The sequence below is a fragment of the Falco rusticolus genome, chromosome 6 (assembly GCF_015220075.1).
Source record: "Falco rusticolus isolate bFalRus1 chromosome 6, bFalRus1.pri, whole genome shotgun sequence".
In the NCBI taxonomy this organism is placed as follows: Eukaryota; Metazoa; Chordata; class Aves; order Falconiformes; family Falconidae; genus Falco; species Falco rusticolus.
Window position 1 is genome coordinate 18,704,269 of NC_051192.1, and position 23,744 is coordinate 18,728,012.

The 23,744-nt window shown below is 43.3% G+C and overlaps 1 protein-coding gene across 3 annotated transcripts in view; it reads right to left on the minus strand.

Annotated features, from left to right (window-relative positions):
- ELP3 (elongator acetyltransferase complex subunit 3) overlaps positions 1-23,744 on the minus strand; it is a 92,604-nt gene that overhangs the window by 31,624 nt on the left and 37,236 nt on the right. For all 3 annotated transcript variants that reach the window (XM_037390942.1, XM_037390941.1, XM_037390943.1), the window contains exons 10-11: positions 7,264-7,457; positions 1,871-1,961 (exon numbers count right to left, since the gene is read on the minus strand). In XM_037390942.1, coding sequence (XP_037246839.1) covers positions 1,871-1,961; positions 7,264-7,457 — 285 coding nt within the window. The remainder of the gene's footprint in view (positions 1-1,870; positions 1,962-7,263; positions 7,458-23,744) is intronic.

Sequence of the window (23,744 nt, forward strand, 5' to 3'; positions counted from 1 at the left end):
GACCGATCCCTACGCCTCAAACGCACTCCTTGCCAAGCCATTCCCTACAGATGGATGCCAGAACAGCCAGAGCTGGTGAGCTGGCTGATCTTTACTTATTGAGCCTGCAAATATACAAGATTCCTACGAGTCCCTTCCTTGCCTCGGCCTTTTCCTCTCCTTTTCCAAGCTAAGAGACAAGAGGACAAAGTGTATTTATAATTTTGTCCTATGACCCAAGAAAAACGTAACACTACCTTACCTTACAAGCTGTATTGCAGCACACTGTTTGGTTCCTCATTCCACCAGCTGCAGTGTTTCTGCCTCACTAAATTAAAATCTATAATCATCTGCTCAGCAGAGATACTTGCAGATTTGGTTCTTCTCAAAGCGATGACTGCCAGCCTTACCAGCTTTTTAATGGTTCAGCTCAGCCCTGACTGCCATGGGTCAGCTATCCCTGCTTCTCCAGCTGGTCTTGATCAGGTTCAGATCGAATGATGCGGGTTTAATACCAAACCCAGGGAAGACTTTACAGGTAGCCCTAAAGAGCTCGGTTGAAAAGGCTTAGCTGCACCATGGAGGCTGTCTCCCCTGCATGTTTTTGAGGTGAAAAGTCAGCGGGAGGGGATGGAAACTTCTATGGCTGGCAAAACTGTCTGCCCAATTCTGACTTGCTACTGGAGGGAGACTGGGAGGAACGACTGGAGGAGAAAGTCCTGGGTATCACCTTAGAAGACATTAAGTGATACGGAAAGCCCAGCTGCAAGGACTGTTTGGAGTTTCTTTTCTGATCTTTTGCACTGCAACTGCAAGGTCCAAGTGAGATGGCAAAGGCAGTAAGGAGCTAGAGATAGCCTAGAGAACTACCCACGTTAAATACCAAAAATATAGGTCAACAGCACAAATTGATGTGGGATTACAGGCACACAGCAGTAGCTGGAGACTCTACTATTGTAGTAATGCCTTAAAACTTCTTTCGGAAAAGGTGAGCTAGGAAGAGGGAGGGCTAACTCACAATACAGACAGGCAGAACAGTTGTGGCAAGGATCTGCCCCTGCCTCGACACCAGGACACCAAAGCAATTAAAGCCCTTTAGAACAGTGTCAAGGAGTATGGCCTTTGTGTGATGTTTTGCTAGGAAGTCAGATATCCCAAGAAAGGCAGAACCTGGGCATAAATTCATTGGAGGATCTGCAAACCGTGGCCGATAACCAGGTTTCGCAGGGAGGTTCAGAGGCTCAGGCTGTGAGCAGGGTCACAGCAGACCACAAGGACTGTGAATGCCAAGTGCTGCAGAGACCTTCCAAGAAAAGTCAAGACTGGGTATCCGTACCTCCTCCTGACTTCACATACAAACTCAGTTCCTCCCTCCCCCTCCTTGCCTCCACCCCTGCTCATATTTTTATTTGACCTTAGTAATATCAAGAATATCAAGTCTCATTTGTTTGTGCTGAAATCTCTCTTGTGAGATTTCTCTGGCCTCAGACTAAGAGCTTTTCTTCCAATTGTTCAGTCAAGTAAGTGCTTGTGTGGGAAAGAGAAAGGAAGAATTTCTAATAGCATAAATTAAAAAGAAACCTTCCTGCCTTCTCTGATTTAAGAGTTTCGTTCTGCTAAAAAATGGAATATCACCAACTAGCTACCAGGTACCTTCAGGAACACAATGAAAGTGCTGAACTAAAAATCAACCAAACAAAGCCAGCTTTGCAGAAATATCATGAAGGTGCTTTTTAGTCATTAACATTTTTTTGAAAGACCTTTGCAGATCCTTTTAGTTCAGCAGTAAACCTGGCTCCTATTGTGCCTTCTAGTCATTACTTTTCTCTCTGCTGGTTTGTGTCAAGTCATCAAGCAGCTCTCCCTCCATACCAATTGACAAGTATTTTACCTGCGTCCCAAGATCTTTCATCCTGGCCAAAGCAAGCTCTCTCAGGTTCCCGTGCTCCACTCCAGAGCTGACTAGTGGCATTGGGATATCTCTGCATGGAAAAGGAAAAAACCAAAAACCTCAAAGAGCTGCATTAGCAGACAGTACACCATAAAGCGCCATTACGGTCACCTAAGCCAAGATCCCAAATAGCAGACCACAGAACTTACCTGAATTATCTTTGTTTCAAGTCTTTGGTTGAACAAGAAGTAACAGGCAAAACACAATGAAAAGCAGGAGCAAAATAAAGGGAAAAAGCTACAGATTTTATTTTAGTAAAAAGGCTGAAGGCAGAAATAGGCTTTTACAATCCTAAGAAATAGGTTATAATTTGGCTCTCACTTCTTCACTTGGAAGGCTGGGACAAAAAAAAAGGATCACCCAGCCGAGCCTGTGCCTCGCCTAGGACTCCAGGTCAGGTGTTCTTCATGGCATCTCTTGCTGGAGACCAGCAATTGGGAACCAGACCGCATCTTTCTGCAGTCTTCAAGTTGAATGCCCACAGGGAAAATTCATCAGAATTACAACATTTTTATATTGGGACGCTATCTGCTTAAAAGGGAAAAAGTTCTCGTTTAGCAAATGATTTGCAGCAAAGCCCAGCCAGGAAGTCCAGAGCCTTCCTATGGGAATGTAAATCACGAGTCTGCAAATGGCAGAGCTCCTTCCTTCAGTTCTCCACGGAAGGCAGTTAAAATGAAATTTGAAAGCAAGACCATGTTTGGTCTCTCAGCTGCCTGCCAGGGCAGTTTGTCCCACTAGAGATTACAAAAGCAGGATACCAGCCCTTAGGGAAAGGATTTATGCATTCAGATCCAGCTGAGAAAGGAACATGCAGACTACTGGCACATCCCATTCCTTGGTGAGTATTCCTCCTTTTCCTTTAGCTATGCAAGCATTCAACAGAGTAAAGAACAGAATATCACAAAAAACCAAACCCATACAGAGAAAGTGATGGTTCAGGGAATTGGTAATGTAATTAGCTTAATCCATGCTGGTTCAGTAGTGATTGAAAGTCATCACCATCTAGCAGCTGTCTGATGACCTCTGTAAAATGTAGTAATTGATCGATTCAGTTCCTTGAGGACTGGCATTCACACCACGGTCCCCACTAACAATTACTGGTTTTGGCAGTAGCTATATAAAAGATAAAGGTCTTCAAGGGTCCTAAAGACCTGATCCTTGTGCTGCTTCAGCCTTGCCGAATTGTAAGCCACTGGCAAGGAGGGCAAGAAAAGGAGTTTTCCTTTACTGTTAAGGATGAAAACAAGGGCTTCAAGGCTCCAGGATTCTCCTCCTTTTTCAGCATTACACTCGAATTTGGCTACAACTTTCTCTGGCGTAATGGAGAAACAAAAATGTGTCTTATTTTCCTCCCTCGTTTTCTCTGCTCTTTTTTTCTATGAAGCCAAAGGGTCTACGAAAAATTCCTCGCCTCTTCCACTCACGTGCCAAAAAGTTGAGGCAAAATACAATTAGCTAGCCAGTTCATTTATTCAGTGGATTTCTTTGAGTAAATAAGACACTGCAGAGCCAACACAACATACTTCAAAGAGCTTCAATTAGAGGAAATGAGCACTTCACATTGTGACTAAAGGACACACTAGAGGAGAACGGCATTTTCATCAGGGTATGTCAGATCTACAGTAATAATCGAACCATACGCCTTTCTTCTAATTATGGAACAACTCCAAAAAGTCAGGCTGTATGTATTTTCCTTACAGGGACAATAATAAAACATCCTGACATGTTCCGGTACCAGGTCTTTAGCTAAATCCAGTCAGCTATGCAACAGCAAATTAAGTACTGCAAATAAAAGATAGATTACAACATCCAGTAACGCGAGCCTCTCTTATCTGCCTACCAGGGAGCAAACTAAATTAAAATATGAATGTGAAAAATAAGCTTTTTAAGACAGAGAAAGCAAGAAATAGGTTTTCCATCCCCACTTCAGATTAGGGCAGAGTATTTTTAAGACAGAGAAAGCAAGAAATAGGTTTTCCATCCCCACTCCAGATTAGGGCAGAGTGCTTAAATAAGTACCTTGTGTGTATCACGAGTGTACACACTAACTGCCTGTTTTGAATAGCCACAAGACCACACAGTACCAGTGATTGTAGGACTTGTTAAAATGCTAAACAAATTCAGGGATACAGGGGATTAAATTCTGACCTTATTAAAGTTAATGTGCAATTTGCCTGAAGCTTCAACACGGCCTATTTAATCTTCCATTTTTCAAACATTTTGCATTGCTTAGGACATGTGAAGCAGTTGATTGAAGCACACAGCGAAAGCCTCAAGACCTTGAGCTTGCCCTCAGCTCCAACTTACCACACGATCTCCTTGGTTGAGTACAGTGTTTTATTTCTTCATAGCTACATCTCCCCACCAGTGCAGTGAAAATAACATGCATACAAAACATGGAGATCCGTGAAAGAAAAGGTCTCAAGGTGTGGCACTACTGCTGTCATTTCACTCCTCCTCACACACCAAAGTACTTCAGTGATAACGAGGTTCACAAACATTCAGGATAAATACAACATTAAGCAACTCTGAGAGTGACAAAACACCCTGTAAAGATATATTCTCTAACCAGCCATTAGCAACAGCATCTAATTTTTTATTTTTTAAAAAAAACATATTCAACCCAGTTTCCTGAAGCAGAAAGACTTCTACGGTGGTTTGTCAGTGACGCCTCTCCCCTGCTCACCCGACTCGTTAAACTGATTATTTTGAGCATGTGACGGACTACAAAACCATTGAGTCCCTTCTGTTTCCTCCAAACCTGGTACTAGGGAACAGAGATCCCAAATACTGGTCTTAATAAATAAGGGGATAGGGGAACTCAAGACTTTTCCTGGTGGCGTTTGCTAGAAAACCTAAATGCATGTACCCAATGGCCAGTCAGGATGCAAAGAACTCGGGATAACGTGCTGTCTGGGGCAGAAGCTGAATCTGAAAGGATTGTGGAAATAGAGCCTGAAAAGTAAGATGTGAAGGATGGAGGACTTGTGGCAGCAGTCTGGAGGGAAACAGGGCCTGGGGAAGCAATGGGGAGCGGGGGAGAACCTGCTGCCCTCAGCGTTGGGAACAGTCCACAAATGTTTTTAGAACTGTGGCTTTGTTCATGATTCCATTACAGAGTCACACAATGGCCACGAAAGCAATTTAGAGCAAAGTAATAGCTATTGGACTTTGCGCCGGAGCTGTAAAAATCTGTAATCACCGTGAACAAGTTGCGGGTGCCGTGAGCCAGTCCGTAAGGAAACAGCTATTCCACAGGAACATGCCAGATGGAAGCTGCCGCTGGTGACAGAAGAAATCAGCCAAGCTCAGGGAAATCCAAGCCAAGACTTTTCCAGGCCAGTGTTCCTTAGGAGACCTGCTAGGCTGTGAATTCATGCCACCTTTTAAGGACAGACCTGTTCATATTAGATACAATGCTACAGTGATAGTGCCATGAACAAACAGGCTGTTGTGTCTACAGTCAAATCAATGAAGATGATGCAGGGAGAAAAGGGAGGTGTTTTGCCTTTAATAATGCTCCTACAAGTGATGTGAAAAGCCTGGGGGAATATTAAGTGGATATTTCCTGCAAGCCCCGTTTTCCTTTCTCCATCAGTATCACATCCTTCTTCTCGGAGTTCAGCTACAGCCACCAGTTTGTCACAGTAACAAAGACCTGAAGGAAGGATCTCCTGGTCGCTGAAAGCGTGTCTCAGTTACTACAGACTGCTGTATCCCAATCACATTCATAAGCCTCATTAAGCTTCATCATATTATATTTAGCTTTTCTTCCTCTGGTAACAGAAAGCTGCTCCAGAATCTCAATCCTGAGCAAGAATTCCCACCTTCCTGCCTTGTTTTATGCAAGGCTACTTGTTATTTTCTTGTTCTCTGCCCAAATCAATGTTCTTTCTTAAAAGCTTATTTTTCTTCTCTCACAGATTTACAGAGGTCATTTATGTCCACATCTATCCTTCAAACAAAAGACTAATCCTCCTCAGCACATGTTTCCACAGTTCATTTTCTTGAAGACGGGGATTATTCCAGACAAGGTCTTACCAACGCCTTGCCTGGCTGCTGCGTTATTACTTTCATCTCTAAAAAGAGTTACCCTGAAAAAACTGCTTCTCACAGCTGCATTCACCAGTGGCTTATTTACATTACAGAGCAAGACGCGAACAACTTTTCCTCCTCTGCTGTTTTCACACTGTGACCTCATGCCTTGTCACAAAGCACCCTCGGAGTATGACCTCAGACTTCCCCGAACTGCATCTCATCGCACCTCTCACTCCAGCTTCACCGGTACCAGACCCTGCTTGTGTGGAGCCTTCCAGCGGTGAGTCCCAGCCCTGCAAGGGTTCCTCAACACCCTATTTCTTTGTGTAACGTTGCAAATAAACACAATTCAGAGCAAGATTAGGTTTTCAATGGATACTTGAGAAACTCCACTAATATATATATACACAAAAAATATGTAATAACCTTGAGTCCATAACTTTGTCAAAGCTACCCAGCGTTTCTTGCCTTCGGCCACTTTCTTCTCTACCATACTTATCCCCACTCTTGCCACATTTGTGATAAGGCACAAAACCAAATGCCTTAGAGAAGCCGAGGCAGGTGAAGTTTAATGCACAAGGCTTTCTCATTCTGCACGCTCCTGGCGAGCTAGGGATGGGCACTGCTTCCAGCTCACGTAGCTGGAAGCCAACTGAGTATTGTCTGCACATGCAAAAACAGACAAGTATTCCATAGCCTCCTTTCCTATTATCAAACAGATTTAGGAGATAACAGAAGAATAATACTCCAAAGAAGATCCCATACTGAAAATACAGCGTTAAACGGAAGGATTATCTATCATCCTGGGAGGTGAGTGCCGGAAAGAATGGCATTACCATAGTGCATTTATGGAAACCCTGCAGTACCCGTGGGGAAAGAAAGGACATCTCTATAGACAAAAAAAAAGATGACACACCTTGCAGCTCCTGCAACGAATATAGGAAACTTCACCCACAGCCAAGGCAATTATCCATCGATATCATTAAAGTACTGTGTGCGCCACGTCCTGTGCTCCTATCTGACTGGCAGCAAAAGCAGAGCCTCCAGAAGTCTTCAAGTTTCTGGGTGCATTAGAGAGGCACCTTTTTAATAGCTTATTTTTTTTAAATAGCTGCTCATTCAGCCTGGCCTTTCCTATTCTGAACAGCTAGGAAGCGGTTTTAAAAATCTTTAGTGCATTAATGATTAAGGCTGAGGAACAATAAAAGACTGAGTGAGATCTTGCTGTAATGAAAGTAAGAGTCTCTCCAAGTGCAATAAATCAATATACCAGGGCGACCACAGAAAGTTACCTCTGAACACGGTACACACGCGTCCATGGTGGGACAAGGGCCAGGATTCTGGCCACCAGATCCACAAGGGTGCTGGGAGGGTAGCTCCTGTATCTTCCAGTCTTCCAGAGCTCGTACAGGCCAGTGCCACGGATCACTAGTGTCGGATAGAGCTTCATGCCATCTGGGCGAAAAGCAGGATTCTCAAAAAACTCCTGCAAAAGCGGAACACAAGTCAGGGCAAAACAAACTACATTTCCTGGGGCTTCAGCACCCCCACAAAACTAATATCAAAATTGTAAAAAACCATTTTAAGTACATTTTAAGAATTACTGGCTTACATAGAGCTGCCACTGTTTATACTTGTTGTGATGTCAGTTTTAAAACATTTTTTGAAATAAGAGTATGTTCTAGATTTAAAAAGAAGGCTGCTAAAGAAAAAAAAATCCACATGACAATGCTACGGGTCAGATCTGTACATTACTTCCCCCTTTCAGCACAAATTCAATAGATATTGCACCATTTATTGTAATAGACTCTGCCCAGAATCAGGACAATAGAAATGAGTGTACTTATCTTCAATCTCAGCAGACCGCATTCAGAGATTAATCAATGTGTCTGGGACACATCATTTGAATAGCAATGAAGAAAAACAGATTTATTCTACAATGATGTTCTGAACGATCCTGGAGAACGGGAGGACAAACTGTATCTTCTGCTAACTTCTATGACTAAATCCCAGCACAGAACTGCAAACCCAACAGCTCTAGTTTGCAGTACACAACCATCATGGGTTTTTTTTTGCAGATTAAATTTCAGTAATGACAATTAAAATAAAATCACTTACAAAAAAAAAAAAAAAATCAAAACCCAGGCAAGGCACCCTGAACCAAGCAACCATTGAATTGACTGAAGTGATGACATGTTCCTCATTATAACAGCACCCGGGCCAGATCTAATATGGGATTAGACCGTTGCACACTTGAAATCCATTGCTTGATCCCTCTCCAGCGTGGCAGTCTGACAGTAATAAAACAAATACCAGTTTGTTAAGCCGAGTCAATGGCAGGCTATTGTGGTCCCGCTGGTTGCTGCGCTACCTTTGGTACTCACCAGCACTTCGCTGAAGTGCTTCAACTCATTCATGTGGCCCAGATCCACGCAGACGTTTTGCTGCCTTTCCTACTGCTGCTGAGTGTTAAACCAGCTCCCGGAGTGCTCCAGCAAGTGCTGATGTCGGAATAAAGTGCCATTAGCAGCCTGCTGGGCGCAGGACCTCCCACCTGAGCAGCTCTAAGTGGCTCTGTTGGCTCACTGTGCTTCACCAACCCATACTTCAACATGATAAAAAGCAGCAAATGGTTTACCGCTAGCTTAAGCACACCAAAACGGATCTGCACGGAGTGGAATGCAAAGCAGATCCCGCACAAGGACGGGAAGAGGCGAGCAAGGGCAGGGAAGCGGCAGGACCACGTCAGCCCGGGCTGTTTCTGGCAGCCCCCCTGCCTCATCCCTGCACCCCCGTGCCACCCTACCTGCTGTGCAGCTACAGGGGAAAAACAGACCAGAGAGCTAATCCAGCGGAAAAAAGAAGGCAGTTAAAAAAAAAAAAATAAAATCTTCTCCAGGCAGACCAGCCTACCAAGCCATTTATACGCATCCTCACAAGCAGAAAGATAGGGACAACTGAGTCAGTTTAAGAGACATATTTGTCTCTGGATCTGGACCATGGATAAACTCACAGAATCACAGAATAGTCTGAGTTGGAAGGGACCTTTAAAGGCCATCTCTCCTGCCCTGAGCAGGACCATCTTCAACTGGATCAGGTTGCTCCAAGCCCTGCCCGACCTGGCCTTGAATGATTCCAGGGATGGGGCATCTCCCACCTCTCTGGGCAGCCTGTGCCAGCGCCTCGCCACCTTCAGCACAGTTTCTTCCTTAAATCCAGTCTGTATCTCCCCTCTTTCAGTTTAAAACCATTCCCCCTTGTCCTCCTGCTACGGGCCCTACCAAAAAGTTCGTCCCCATCTTTCTCATAAGACCCCTTTAAGCACAAAGGGCTGCAATAAGGACTCCCCGTATCCTTCTCTTCTCCAAGCTGAACAACCCCAAATCCACACCGCTGCTTCAAAATTAACCATCAAATCTTGCATTCCTGGCCTGACAAAGCTTCAGCCATCACCATCCCTGCAGCACTGCTGGCTCAAGGAGCAGTAAGTCCCACATGGCCCCGTAAAGAAAAAAACAGCACAAGGGAGAGGCACTGCTTTTACATTTTCCAGAGTTGTTTTAACTCTGAGCAACTCCCTGACTTGAGTTACCTGCAGCTTTGCAAAACGGTTGTGCCAAAAGCTGCTGCTGCTGAGAGAATCCCGTCCAGGCACAGCCTGGTCGCACTCGCCTCCTCGCAGAACTGCTGAACAACTTGGTTCTCCACCCTCAGGCTCCAGCAGGGATAACTTCCTTGGTTCTCCAAGAGTCTCCAAGACACAAGACCAACAATCCCAGACAGGTAACATGCCTTGTATCCCATTAAGCTCTGCTAACTGTGAAGTAAATCGTTTACAAGGACATTGGTCAAAGGCAGACAGAGACAGGTGACACTGAACCCCAGTGTTAAGGTGCTCACTCTGGAGTGCGTGTAGACATGAAGCTGGTCTCCTCCTTTCCTCAGGACTGTTTACGCACTCCAGGAACACTCCTGTTTGTCACAAATCTCACATGGCCGCCACGCCATGAAAAAAATTACTTATCTTGCCAGCTCCGTGAAATAAAATCGTCATCACCACCTCTGAGGACAAGACATAAATGAGTTATTCAGAGGCACTTGAGGTTGGTTTGGGCTGCAGCTCCACAGACAGCAGGTGTGATGGCTCCCTGCCCTGCTTCTACTTCCAGCCACACTGTCCGGCTCCCAACCTCATGCCAACTCCAATTCCTGATGGATCCTCGACCAGGATGACTCACCTCACTAACGTGAAAGAACTCAACAGGCGTTTTGGGGAGGGTGCTTTTCTTTTGTTTCAGTGTTGGGCTGGGTTATGGAATGGTCTGTGAGACTCATGGAATGGTTTGGGTTGTGTGGGACCTTACAGACGACCCCGTCCCACCCCCCCTGCCATGGGCAGGGACCCCTCCCCCCAGCCCAGGCTGCCCCCAGCCCCGTCCAGCCTGGTCTTGAGCACTGCCAGGGATGGGGCACCCACAGCTGCTCTGGGCAGCCTGGGCCAGTGCCTCGCCGCCCTCACAGGGAAGAATTTCTTCCTCATATCTAATCGACATCTCCCCTCTAAGTTTATTGAGCACCACTGATGAATCAGAGAAGATGTCAAGTTGGAAGGCACCCACAAAAATCATCAAGCCCAACTCTCAGTAAGCAAGTAAGGTCAGGAAGAGTATCTGCCCCCATGTGACAGCAGGGAACCTTTATGTCTGCTTAATGCATCTTCTGGAAGCATGTGCACTCCCCTCTGCTCCAAGGGTTCAGTTTGACTTTAGAGGTCAATTCTGTTGCTGTTGGCTGACAGTGAAGGCAGATGTGCTCTGCCCTTGGCTGATTACTCTTATCGCTTCTAATGATGCTTCAGATGTAAGAAGGTGTGTGTGTGGGGAAATTAAAAAAAAAAATAAAAATACACTAGTTTTCAAACCAGCCAGCTCAAGCAGGTGTGTAATCCAAAATCACACAGTATATGAGGTAGCATAGGGTCAGAAAAATAATCCAGAACCCTGTTGTCCTGGAACAACCCACAAAGACAGACTTCCATCTTCTGTGGGTGGTTAGGAGTGCTCTAATGTAAAACAAAGCAACTGTGAAAGGAGGAATAAGAAAATTGTGTACGAGGCAATTATTCTGGCGAGAGGAACTCTATGGCCAAGTGGCAGTGAAGAAGAGAAAGATGTTAAGGTAAGGAAGCAATGATGCTTCCCCAATGAGCTACAGGAAGGTAAATAAATCACTCCAGCAAGGAAAAAAGGCTTCCAGTAAGGTTTTGTATTAATATTTGCAACAATACTGAACTGAATGCAAAAGCATGTATGATTCACCAGTCAGAATTATTTAAACATCCACTGATTTACATTGCAGATTAAAGGCAAAGGCATCAACACAGCACTAAGGTTAAAAACATCCAGCAGTCAAAAGCAAGGTCAAAAGTTAAGGTTCTAATCACACTGTGAATTTTACCACTTCATACACACTGCACAATTTGCGTTACTATATTAAGGTAGCTGATAAGGCTACTTCATATTTCAGTGACACTGGCATTTAAAAAAATAAATGTATTTTCCTATTTACTACTTAAACTATTTCTCCAAATATTACTCAAGTTTAGTTATTTCAAACAATATAACAAAGCAGTGTCTCCTTTTCTTTCAAACCCCTTTTTTCTAGCAGTAAACTTTAAATAGTTTCTGTAAATCCCAATATTTAAAGGCTTAACCTTTTCCATTTACGAACAGTTCTGATTAAGTCTCTCATGGAACAAAGGAAGTATAAAATGCTAACACATGCCAAGCTTTAGTAGGAGTTGTAGCCTTTTCTCGTTTTAATTAGACACCTTAAAAAGGTGTCTACGACTGATAAAAACGTACATAGCAGTTTACTGCCAAAACAAATTCAATCCCTAAACCAACATTTGTTCCGGAGACCACCATCCATAGCACCACTGGAGTCAACAGGAGGCTCTCCAACAGCTCTAGCAAGCACTCGATCAGGGCTTAAATGCAAGTCTGCTTATGCACGGTGAAGTTAGAGGTTAAAGATGACCTACAGAGGCAGGATCCTTACGCATTTCCAGTCTTTTTGAATCATTTGAGGATGCAGCACAGTGCTCTTGTGTGCATGAATATTCCAAATAGAAGCACATACAACTTCAAAGCTACTACACCGGTTTTCTTTGAACCTGAGGTTTTCTCCCCTCTAGGTGACGATTGCGAGCCAGCTAGCATTCAACATGTCTCATATAATGAAGATGGATGCTAGAGTAAAACTTTAAATTTGTGCGTAGAGAATGGCCAGGATGTGAAAGATCATTGTAATAGTTTAATTGTACTAATAAAAAAAGTCAATTCAGGTGTGAATTCAGCTGAAACTTAAATGATCTGGAGATTCATAAACATGGACCTTTTCATACCCTAAACCAACCTCTCTCACAACCTTGCCCAATTTATGTGGTATTAGTGAAAAGTTGAGTATTTTCTCCACAGTAAATAATAAAGTGAGTAACCAAAGAATCCTGGAATTGACACTTTTTTTTTGCTTCACCTGAGCTCCACTAAACATACTTTACTTGTAGGAACAGCTGCTCTGTGAATTACCAACGATGAATCTTAATAAGAAGATCTCATCAACACACATTCAGTCTACAAGGTTATACAAGTTAGCCACTAACGTGTTTTATGAGAACAGTAATTGATTTTAGTAGCATATGCCTTTGTTGTAGAAGTTCCCTGTTATTAAAGCTAATGGCATCTATAGGATCCATTCTTCCACCGCCTCATATACTCACTGCCACTATGAATAATCAGGGTCCAATGCATGAGAAATTAGTCATTTAGGTGCCAAGAAGCCACTGATTTTTCCATCAAGGCAGACGTCTCAAAGTGCACGATGGAATCTTTATGTCCAGCTCCCATTTTTGAGTCTTAACAATTGCATGACATGGTAATTGCTCTCCAAGAAAATGGACATTAGTTGAAACCCAAAATGTAACACTATGTGAACTGGAAAAAAATAAATTAATTCAGAATTATAAGAGGAGATGGAATCAGGAGACAAAGTCCTGAACTCAAATATTTCACTTTCATGTGTGTTTGCAATAACCTTTTTAAATAGAAAACCCGTTAGTCACCCATGTATCTGTTCCGAGTTGCAACAGAAAGGTCAAATGATTTGGGATTATAACGAGACCATACGGCAGTTCAGTCCCATTTTCAAGTTTGGTAAAGCACCACTCGGTCAATATTAGAAGATTATACCTTGCAGTTTTAATCTGATTCTACTGACCACTTTAAGTACAGAACAAATGAGAAACATGTTTTGAAGACACCCAAAAGCTGCAGTTCTCCAAAAAGAGAAAAATAATATTTTGTGGGGTTCCACTTCAACGTTTTACAGACCAAAGATACGGTTGCCATCTTTAATCTTCTTGCCCTCAAGATGTTCAACTGTTTGGGGAGATTATCAGTTATAGGACAAGCACAGCAATTTTTTAAAGCAATTTATAAACGTCAGGATTTGTTAAAAATAAAGGTCACCAAAACCTATTTTTTAATGACCATCCACTAGAAATCAGGTGCCACACAACCTGATTCTTGAAACGGTTCCTTTACCATAGCCCCTGTATCAAACAGATGATTAAATTCACGTCTGACTACATTAAGATGAGCGTTATCTTAACTCTCCATATTACAGCATTCCTTATCTCCATCAGCTGTATTATTTAGAACTGAATACTGGTAGCACTTGAAAGCTACTGCATTGAATGACACTTCCAACTCTACAGGGAACGAACAATCACTTAGTAGTTTAATTATATGCATTAACAGAAGCTTGTGGCTCAAAAACGTGGCTCCTTTTAACTCTAAATTTGCATTTTCCCCCTCTTTCTTGTAAATGCTAGTCTAATTAAAATGTAATGATAGGATCTGCATTCACCGATGCCGACAATGGCCTACTGACCGAAGTACAGCTGAATTGTGCTTTTGTAACTGCCTTTGGAGCAGCCAGGGAACACACACGTCGTCACGCTGCAGTTGTCACCTGGGAAGCAGGGAAATGCAGTGCCAACAGCAAGCTGAGAAGTGGTCATTTTAAAGTCACTTAACATCCATATCTTTCAATTACACGACCTTACACTTCCTATTAAGTTACCAGGACATAGGAAGATCCCACTTGTTAACTGCTCTGAATACCATCCGGCTGCAAACTCTGACTCACGATAAATGAGATGGTTTTAGATCGGGTTTAGCACTCAGTGGGAACGGTGGAAGATAATATTTCCTGGCATGCACGTTAATGAGTGCATATATGTTACATACTGTGATCATATATACACACCGCGTGCAAAATCAGCAGAGCACACATGAACACGAATGCAGTGCAGACCATTCAGCGCTGGTTAGGGAGATCAGCCCGCTTACCAAAGGGAAGCAAACCTGCTAGCATTTCACCTGCTGCAAGCTCCTTGTTCTCCTGACTGCATGCACACCTGCTTTCCAAGACACCTTCACCTGGCACTTATTTAAAAAACACAGAATTAAAATACAATTGAGGCATTTGTCTAATATAACCTGGGGAATTCCCAAAGCTGCCTTGGTTTTACGTAAAGATGTAGACTGATGTTACCACCGCTGCTGAGGTCCATCAGGTGTTACCTACCCTCAAAGAGCAACATTTTCTGTCCATTCAAGTATTCTTTGGAGGAGTGACTTGACAATGCAATTAGTAAATCCTGTTGCTATATCAGTGATGTCTGATGCAAACTCCATAGAATATGGCAACATTTTTAATTGGGCTCGTCTGAAATGGATGTTACTTTGTATATGGTGTCATGAATCTCTGTAGAATTGATTCAAAGGTGACTGTAAAGCAGAGATACATCAAGTCACTTCTGCTTAATGTCTGCACTCATGACAAAATCTCCTACAGATGTGACCACGGGGCAAAAAGTTGCTAAAGCAGATGATCCAAACTTCCATCTCTCCTGAAAGCACCTTTAAAGCATTCCACAATCAAGGGAGGAAAGACCATTTTCCAGTTAATTGTTCTAACTTTCCTGAAAAATGGTAGGTGAAAGAAAAAAATGTTTCATATTAAATTTCACATACTAATTTTGCTAGTCTTTAAATTCCTTAAGGACGATGCTCAAAATACTAGAGAATTTTATCAGCAGCACATCACTGCAGACCCTGATAGGTCTTACTGAACTATTACAATGGTGCAAATTAACAACAACAACAAAGTGTTTTTGGTTGCTACTTACAGACTGATCTATATGCTTACTTTAGGATATTCTATAATGACTCGTATGTAGACTTTGAATGCCCAAAGTGGATTTGCCTGCTAATATCCAGTGTGAAGAGCATAAAGGACCTTGTAACTCACTCCTCAAGATGCAGGAAGCTATTAAAGCCTCCTCCCGGGATTCCTCAACAGCCTCAAAACCCCCAAATCCACTAGCCAAAGGGAACTTTTCCAGAAGTGCCTTAACACAAGCGAATCCTCACAATCTTCAGCTTCAGTAAGAACACATTATCCCATTAAACCCAGGAACAAACCACTCTTGGCGTACAAAGCAACCATTACAGTACAGACAAAGTAACTGACAGGGGCATTTAGTTCACAGATGTGAAATGTCTTCAGCGAGTTATTTACCAAGACTAAGCACCTCAGCATCATAAATACCCTAATTCTCTACACAGTATAGGAAACTGCTGCTGCCAGACAAGGAGGGAACATGCCTGTCTCTCATCCCATCCCATCGTCTTTTTACCCCTGGACTCTCGGTATCTACAGGTTGCCTCCTGTCTAACACTCTGTCCGATAGCTGCTCTCTCCGAGTTTGCACAGAACGTACCGCAACAAGATCCCAGTCTGTAACCGTCCCTGACACTGCTATAATACAACTCAATAATGACACATTCAACATTTGGAAGAGGCCTTGGGCATCAGCAGCATGACCTTGGGAGCGTGGTTTTGACTCCTGAACAGAGTATCTATCTGAACACCAAGACAAATCTCTCCAGATTGTGCTCACTGCACCGAGCAGTCCCATCTGCTTAGTCTTGCAGGTGCTCCAAGTGAGTCTCCATTTATTACGCAGTTTTGGAGAAACCCATGAGAATACCTCAATTAATTTGCTGTGAAGTTTCACCTTCACTTTCACCAAGCACAGAACTCTGGTCTTAATGTTTCTGGAAGGGTCAGCTTTCCCCTAGGGCCAAGTACAGGAAATATAGCATTTTTCATTGTCTTAAGTACACAATTTTTGCACCACAAATCCGTGTAAAGCATATGTTCTACCCTAAAAGACATTGAGACCAGCAACTCTACAATGTTTTTGATAATCTAATCCTCCTTCATCAGACCCCTCCTTTCCATAAGGAGCATTAATACAACCATGTGCTCTCTCCCATCCCACTCAGCCCTGCAAAACCTTCTCTCATTTATTATCACAGCAAACCCATTATGCTTTTCCAGTATGCTTTTTTTTTTTTAAAAAAAAAGCAAAACCCCTACCCACACAAAACGAACAACTATGTCCTCAAGAATGTAATTTGGACATCATAGTTTATCCACTCCGACGACAAGCATTCAGCTGCTGCCGCTGCTTTGTGCTAAAATACATATTTTACTGAATGATGCTCTCTCTGCCTAAATGCTTGGCAAATTTGCACTCTCAATCCAAGACACATCCCTTTATTCCTGTGCTCCTTTCCATTTGGCTGTATGTTCCCAGCCATATGCTCGTTATTGACTTCAGCAGCAAGGGGCCTCAGTGAAAGAGCCCCAGCAAACAACTTCTGAATGCTGGCGTGAAAAACCACCGCTTGAAGAGCCAGAGCGACTGTATGAGCCTATGCAGCCCACAGCGGTCTGGGGACTATTAAGTGCAGAAACAATCTTTTACTTCAGGTAGAAAAAGGGTCTTAACTGTACCTTTACATTCAGCAGAAGCTTTTTCTGAATGGGAGGCTATTTGCCAGGTAGTCATTGTTATTGTCATAACTTTTACAGCTGGCATGCTGCAGGAGAACGTGCGTGTGGACAAAATACTAATTCAGAAAGACAAAGGAAGCAATGCATGACCTGCAATAAATGCATTTTTCCACACAGCCTTGCAGTTTATCACGTTACTACTAATGGTACAGCAGTATGTACAGTTTCTACACAGTACAATGCAACGTTGCAGAGACCATGTTGCTACCGAAACCCTCGTCCTTTGAATTTTCTGGTTTAAATTGTGACACCCTATCCACACCGTGCGTGGATCCCCAAATGACGCAGGAGACAAGGCACCAGTTTTACCTGTGCTACTCAACTGATTCAGCTATTCTGCTCCTGCACATTGTTACACCGAGGGCTGCAGCTTTACCTTCTATTTCTTTCCTATGTCACACATATCCTGCAAGAAGTCTCACCCTCTTTACAGGAAACGTACCCAGAGCTGCAGCGAACAGAGTGAGCAAATAAAAGTTACTTCCACACAGACACTGGAGAGGGAGAGAAGCTTTGTGCACACAATCCAACCATCTGCAGAAATGGGCAACACTGAGGCTTTATCTAGATATTTTAACCACAGAAATATGAGCGCAATTATCTGCTAAAATAGTTTCTAAAAATAGCCTGTTCCTTACTACCACAATTCTCATTAACATAAAAACTACCACGGCGGTGGTCATAGTTCATGAAACTATAATTGTTTCCAAAATGAAGAGCTTTTTAGCGCTAACATTTACTAAGACTCCAAGAAAAGCTCTGGTAACTGAAGGACAGATCATTAAATACCGTCTAATCCGTTTCTGTAAATGTGCCCGTGAAAAAAACAAGACAAATTTTCAGAGGTAATGCTGGCTACCTGCAAATAATAGTGTTTCAATGAGATGTTCAGTAGGAGTTGAAAGGAAAATTGTTTACCCCACTAAACACTTCTGAGCTATATTTAAAAACACAGATAACTGTCTTCCCAAGGGAGTGAAAAATCAATGTAGATCAGCAGTTTAACTGTCTTTTATTACAGTTATTAAAAGCTCCTGATAGAGGTGCAATATATTAGTTTCATTATGAATTTCATCTCCTTGATAAAAATGAGAGCCCTCAGGAAAACTATCTCCTTACTTACAGCTAACGATGATACAACAGTAGTTGGAAGTTTTACAACATCAAATAACACTGCAAAAGGAAAGGACACTCACATTATCCCCTGCATTACTTGACCATTATTTTCCTCTCTTGTGTTCAACACACCCAAGAGGGCTGTAGCCCTCCGCATAACTTACACTTGGATCATAGATGCATCAGGCATTTGATTAAAATTAGTCTATTTCTGGGAAATGCTTGTTTTGCAATTCCTTCAGGAAAAAAACCCAAAAGCCACAACAACAACCAAAACAGCTTGACACATGACTACAAGAAAAGGAATTTTCACCAGATTAAGACCATTCAGTGATTGCATTTTATTTAAAGAACACAAGAATGACTCTGCTGAATTGAACAGGAAAATCTCCTCAGTCTGATACTTGCCTCCAGTACTGGCCGTTAAATGGTCCTGCCTATGCTTCCACCCCCATCATTTTATTTATACGAGAGTTTAGATGGACAGAGGGAAACCACAGGACCTCACAGGTCTCCTCAGGAAAAGGAGTTTCTCAGCACCTGAAGGCCTATCTGGTGTTCTGGGAAGCATCCACCAGCTCCCACATGCCCCCAGAGCTGGAGGGTTCTGCCAGCAACTTGCTATGACACTTCCCCTGACACTTCCCACACTTAACATTTCTCATCTTCTGGCTCTCCTCCCCATTTCCTTTCCTTTTTTTTCTGCTCTCCAGATGAATTTATCTGTCTTTCAAGTTGCTTGAGGTGGGCTTACAGCCATCCCCTCCTGGAGGGCCAAGAGGAACAGCAACAGTAAAATCATATTTAGGCAAAGACCACAAAAATAAAAGGCAGGCAAATACATCATCTTCACCATTCATAAACATGTTACTAGCTTAGTGATCTTTATTCTAGAGCAGATGAAGTTTGTTGATTATACTGTTGCCACTCAGTGGCTCTGCAGAAACTGAGGAATTAGTAACAGCATCCTGGGAATCCTTTAGCCTCCTAAAGTTTTTGCTTAAACCCTAAGTTCTGCTTGGTAACCCTGTTAGCAAATGTGATTCATGAATCCTCCCAACCATTTACCCCTAGAGTCACCTCATCTCTCTCGTGCTACAACAGCAAAGCTGAGTGTTTATCGCATTCCACAGAATGAGGTGTCTGCTCTGGTAACAATTCCATTATTCCCGCTGAGTCCTTGATTTATTCTAGCTATTATTCTAATTATTTTCTCCGACCACCTGCTACGTGAGGCACTGCGAATCGGTCTTATCTGTGATGCTTGCATTTGCCAACAGTAAGTAGCAGAGTATGTGTGTGTATGTAGATGTACACTACCTGACACTCCTGGCACAACCACATGGGTGGTGGGAGGAAGCAGAGCATACTCCCTCCCTGCAGTGTTTTCCCATATGTGGAACAGGGCTGAAAGACCTGAAGTAGAAAGGAAATCCTCTGAGGCTATAAAAAGAATCAATAATAAGGGAAGAAAAGAGGCGTGATGGGGGAAGGAGTGGAGAAGCACAACATAACTGGGACACAGGACTAGTATAACTCTTAAAAATAATTGTAATAATCTTCACGAAGGCGGCAGGCAAAAAGCCAAAGAATATATACATATAATGCAAGACACATCTAATATACTCACTCCTACTGTTGTTGATTTGTTAAAAAGTTGAGATCAATTGATTTTATTTGTTTGATTATCTTATTTTATAGAGTTATTTTATAGAATAGAAATATAGGAGGATAAAAATATATTTTGAAGAAAGTTATGATTATTTAGTAAAAGCAGTTGTGAGACCCTTTGTACATTTTGTACTAAGGCCAGAAGAATGGGTTGGAATCATTGTTGAAACTTAAGTAATAATTTAGGGTTTGAAAGGTTTCTTTGTATCTAACTGGTCTTCTGTATATAGAAAGTATATTGAGATGTCAGAATGTAGGATTAATGGGAACTGGGGAGAGTCGACTGGAACAACTTGTAGTTACCTGCCAAGAAACCGTGAACTTTAGTAAAAGGTAATTCCAGCAGGGGGAGATCGCGACCACCGACTCATATACCACCTACCCAAATCGTACCCCAGACCCATTTCTAGACCTTTCTAAGCTCTACTGCGCAGAATCGGATATGGGAGGAGAATATGTTAATGATTTATGGGAAATATTATGATTATGTATGAATACTTAATGAATATGTATGAATAAGTTTTATATATGGTATCTGATTTTGAAGCTTGGTGTGCGTTGATCGTGAGAGGACTCACTCACGCACCCAGCCGTCAATAAAGAAGTGTCTGCTTATCTACATCACATTGGTGTCGATAAGTTCTTCATTCCGAGATTTCGGTAACACTATCAATAAATAATGTTTTGAATAATTACTAATAAACTCTCCAGGAAAACAGTTGCTATACGCACACACACGACTTTGGAAACCTAGATATGCTTGCAAAAGAGTAAGTGATGGGCATCCTAGCTGCTGGACAGAGGGAGCAGGAAACACTTTGAAATCAATAGGTCATAAGGGACAGAAGCAATGTTACTCTTGAAACCATAATTACCTGTTCAATTTGAAGAAGCACCCAGTATTTTTAGTACGCAGTCAGCGCAATCAGCAAGTTATTATCTTCCCAGGAGAAGCCCCTGTATTTAATATATCAGCTGGTAATGAAGGCAAGGTGCTTAGACCTCCTTCTGAAGTCAACTTGGTTTGTTTTTGTCCTACCTTTCCCCTGTCTGAAAAGCGCGTGGCTAGGAAGGAGGTTAGTATTGCAGCAAATAGTTATTTTTGCCAAACTTATTTAGAACTACTGCAAAAAAAATAATATCTATAAGGATCCTTGATAAGCCGCAGGTGGTTTTGTCCCAAAAAGTCAAAGGTATCCTCCAAGATGATTACACTTGTTAAGAAAATACTGCATAAAAGAGCACTACTGCTGCTCACGAACAGCTTGCAAGAACACAACAGATGCTCTCCACTTGGTTCCTTTCCTCACTCTCACATTATTTTTATGTAGTAGAAGTGTCTAAATATTTACCAGCATGGACTAACATTTATACAGTGCAACATATAAATAAGTTGCTTTAATAACTCAAAACCATGATATAAAATATTAACCCAAAACCATGACATAACATTTTAAGGTAGGAAATAGAGAAGGTACTATCTAGCTGAATGCCTGGGAAAGAAGGAATTACTGTCTGCTGAACACTTCCATAATGTTCACCAGTGCAGGGCTCTGGGGAAGGGAAAACCAAAACAAAAGAAAAGGAGGGTTGTCTTAACATCCTTTTCTCTATTTTTAAAAGATCCTTTGTCTTAAATAGCAAATGATAAAGCATTTCAGATAAGATGAGAAAGGCAGAGAAGGTAAGAAGAAGAGGATAGCAGTCTCTTGTTTACCACTCCATCCTGAAACATGTCACAGTGATCCACAACCTCTCCACTCACTCCCTGCAGCTCCACTTTCTCAGACACACAGTGATCACTTTGCTGGGCATCAGCGCTGCAGCTGCCTCTTTCACGTGTCTTTGTGTGCGTGCTGTCTGGTCTCAGATCACAGTGGGGACCCCACGCACCTCTCTAACACAGGCATTTTTGATTCCTTCTTCAATCCTTTCCCATACTTTCTTCTCTCTAAAACAACATAGGTTTAATTCTTCTCCACATCGATGTGATCCTACCACCTCTTCCCCACCAGTCCGCCTCCCCAGCTCCCATTTTTCTTCCTCACTCCGCAGCATTCACATTACTTCTTGAGGGCTTCATCCTCCACACTGATTACTCATCCTCCAGCTCCTCATTTGTATGTTCCCTGGCATCAAATCTTAATTTGATCTGCGAGTCCTGCTTCAAATTTCTGAACTCATTAACAGGGCTGCCACTTGAGTTGGTCTTCACCCCATCACCCTCTCTCTGTATTCTTGAATTCCCATTCCTAAACTATCACCTGGTTTTCTTATGCCCCCGCTTAGCATTTCTCTTTTCTGGTCCTCCAACCAGCCTTCCTGCCAATTCCAGCCCTTCAGCAAAAAAATTCTGATCTTTTCTAAACTGAAAAATTTCTAAATTCTCTTTGGACCTTATTCTCATCTACTCGCACTTTTCCCACCCTTCCCCAGCACAAATTCCCTCCTGCCGTGCCCCAGAGCTGGCCCACCATTGACACCAGTTTTCCCAGCTGCTAAAGCCAAAAGACTTCTCTGGCAGAAACAATCTAAACCAGTTCCTTCTCTGCTCTGTTGTCTCCTCTTGCTTTTCTACACCCAACTATTTTCCCAGCTATATTTTAATCCCCCCCTTCTCCAGATCCCAGCCTTTTCACCACATTCTTGTCCCCTTTTTCTGAAAATTGCCTTCTGCCTCTTCTACTTCTGCGAAAATTGTCATTAGTAAGTGGACAAAACACAGCAGGGCATGACCCTTCCCCTAACAACCAGGGCAGCCTGCTGGCTTGTGGAAACTGGAGGCACCTCAGCATCACTTGAAGCTATACTTTTTAAACAGACTCCCCAAATCTCCTGCAATGAAAGAGGAGCAACTCCAGGTCTGACAGTGGAAAAACCTTACCATTTATTATGAATAGGCAGCACAAAATGAAACTCACAAAATACTATAGAAGCTTGTAATTCTGCCTTAAAGAATTCCTCTCTCCTCAGTTTTACATCTTGCAAAAACCTGAGAGTCTCCTCTTTGCCAGGTCTTACCCAAGCTTAGCTCTTTAAATCTGTTTGTCAGTATTGTTGTTCCTCTACCACAGACTCTTTCCAGCCTAACACTATTTCATTAATCACAGAGTGGTTTGGGTAGGAAGAGACCTTAAAGACCACCCAGTCCCCCCCACCACCACCACAGGCAGGGCCCCCTGCCCCCAGCCCAGGCTGCCCCCAGCCCCGTCCAGCCTGGCCTTGAGCCCTGCCAGGGATGGGGCACCCACAGCTGCTCTGGGCAGCCTGGGCCAGCGCCTTGCCACCCTCACAGGGAAGAATTTCTGCCTCATCTCTCATCTCCATCTCCCCTCTCTCATGTAAAGCCATTCCCCCGTGTCCCATCGCCACCTGCCCTTGCCCAAAGCCCCTCCCCAGCTTTCTTGCCGGCCCCTTTAGGCACTGGCAGGTGCTCTAAGGTCTCCCCGCAGCCTTCTCCTCCCCAGGCTGAGCCACCCCAGCTCTCCCAGCCTGTCCCCACAGCAGGGCTGCTCCAGCCCCTGAGCATCTCCCTGGCCTCCTCTGGCCCCGCTCCAGCAGCTCCGTGTCTCTCCTGTGCTGGGGACCCCAGAGCCGGACGCAGCGCTGCAGGGGGGTCTCACCAGAGCAGAGCAGAGGGGCAGAGCCCCCTCCCCTGACCTGCTGGCCGCGCTGCTCTGCCTGCAGCCCAAGGAATGGCTGGCTGGCTGGGCTGAGCACACAGTGCTGGGTCATGCTGAGCTTCTTGTCCACCAGCACACCCAAGTCCTTCTCCTCAGGGCTGCTCTCAGCCCATTCTCTGCCCAGCCTGTATGCATGCTTGGGATTGCTTATGGCAAGCCCGTAAAGGACGCAGAACTACAGCTGCAACTTCATGAGATACTGAGTAAGGGACTCAGGTTTTGCTGTACCCTGTATTACAAGTAGTTCTATGAAAACACAGGCAATATGACATCCAACCTCTACCTCCTTCAGCATTGTATGAAAATAATCC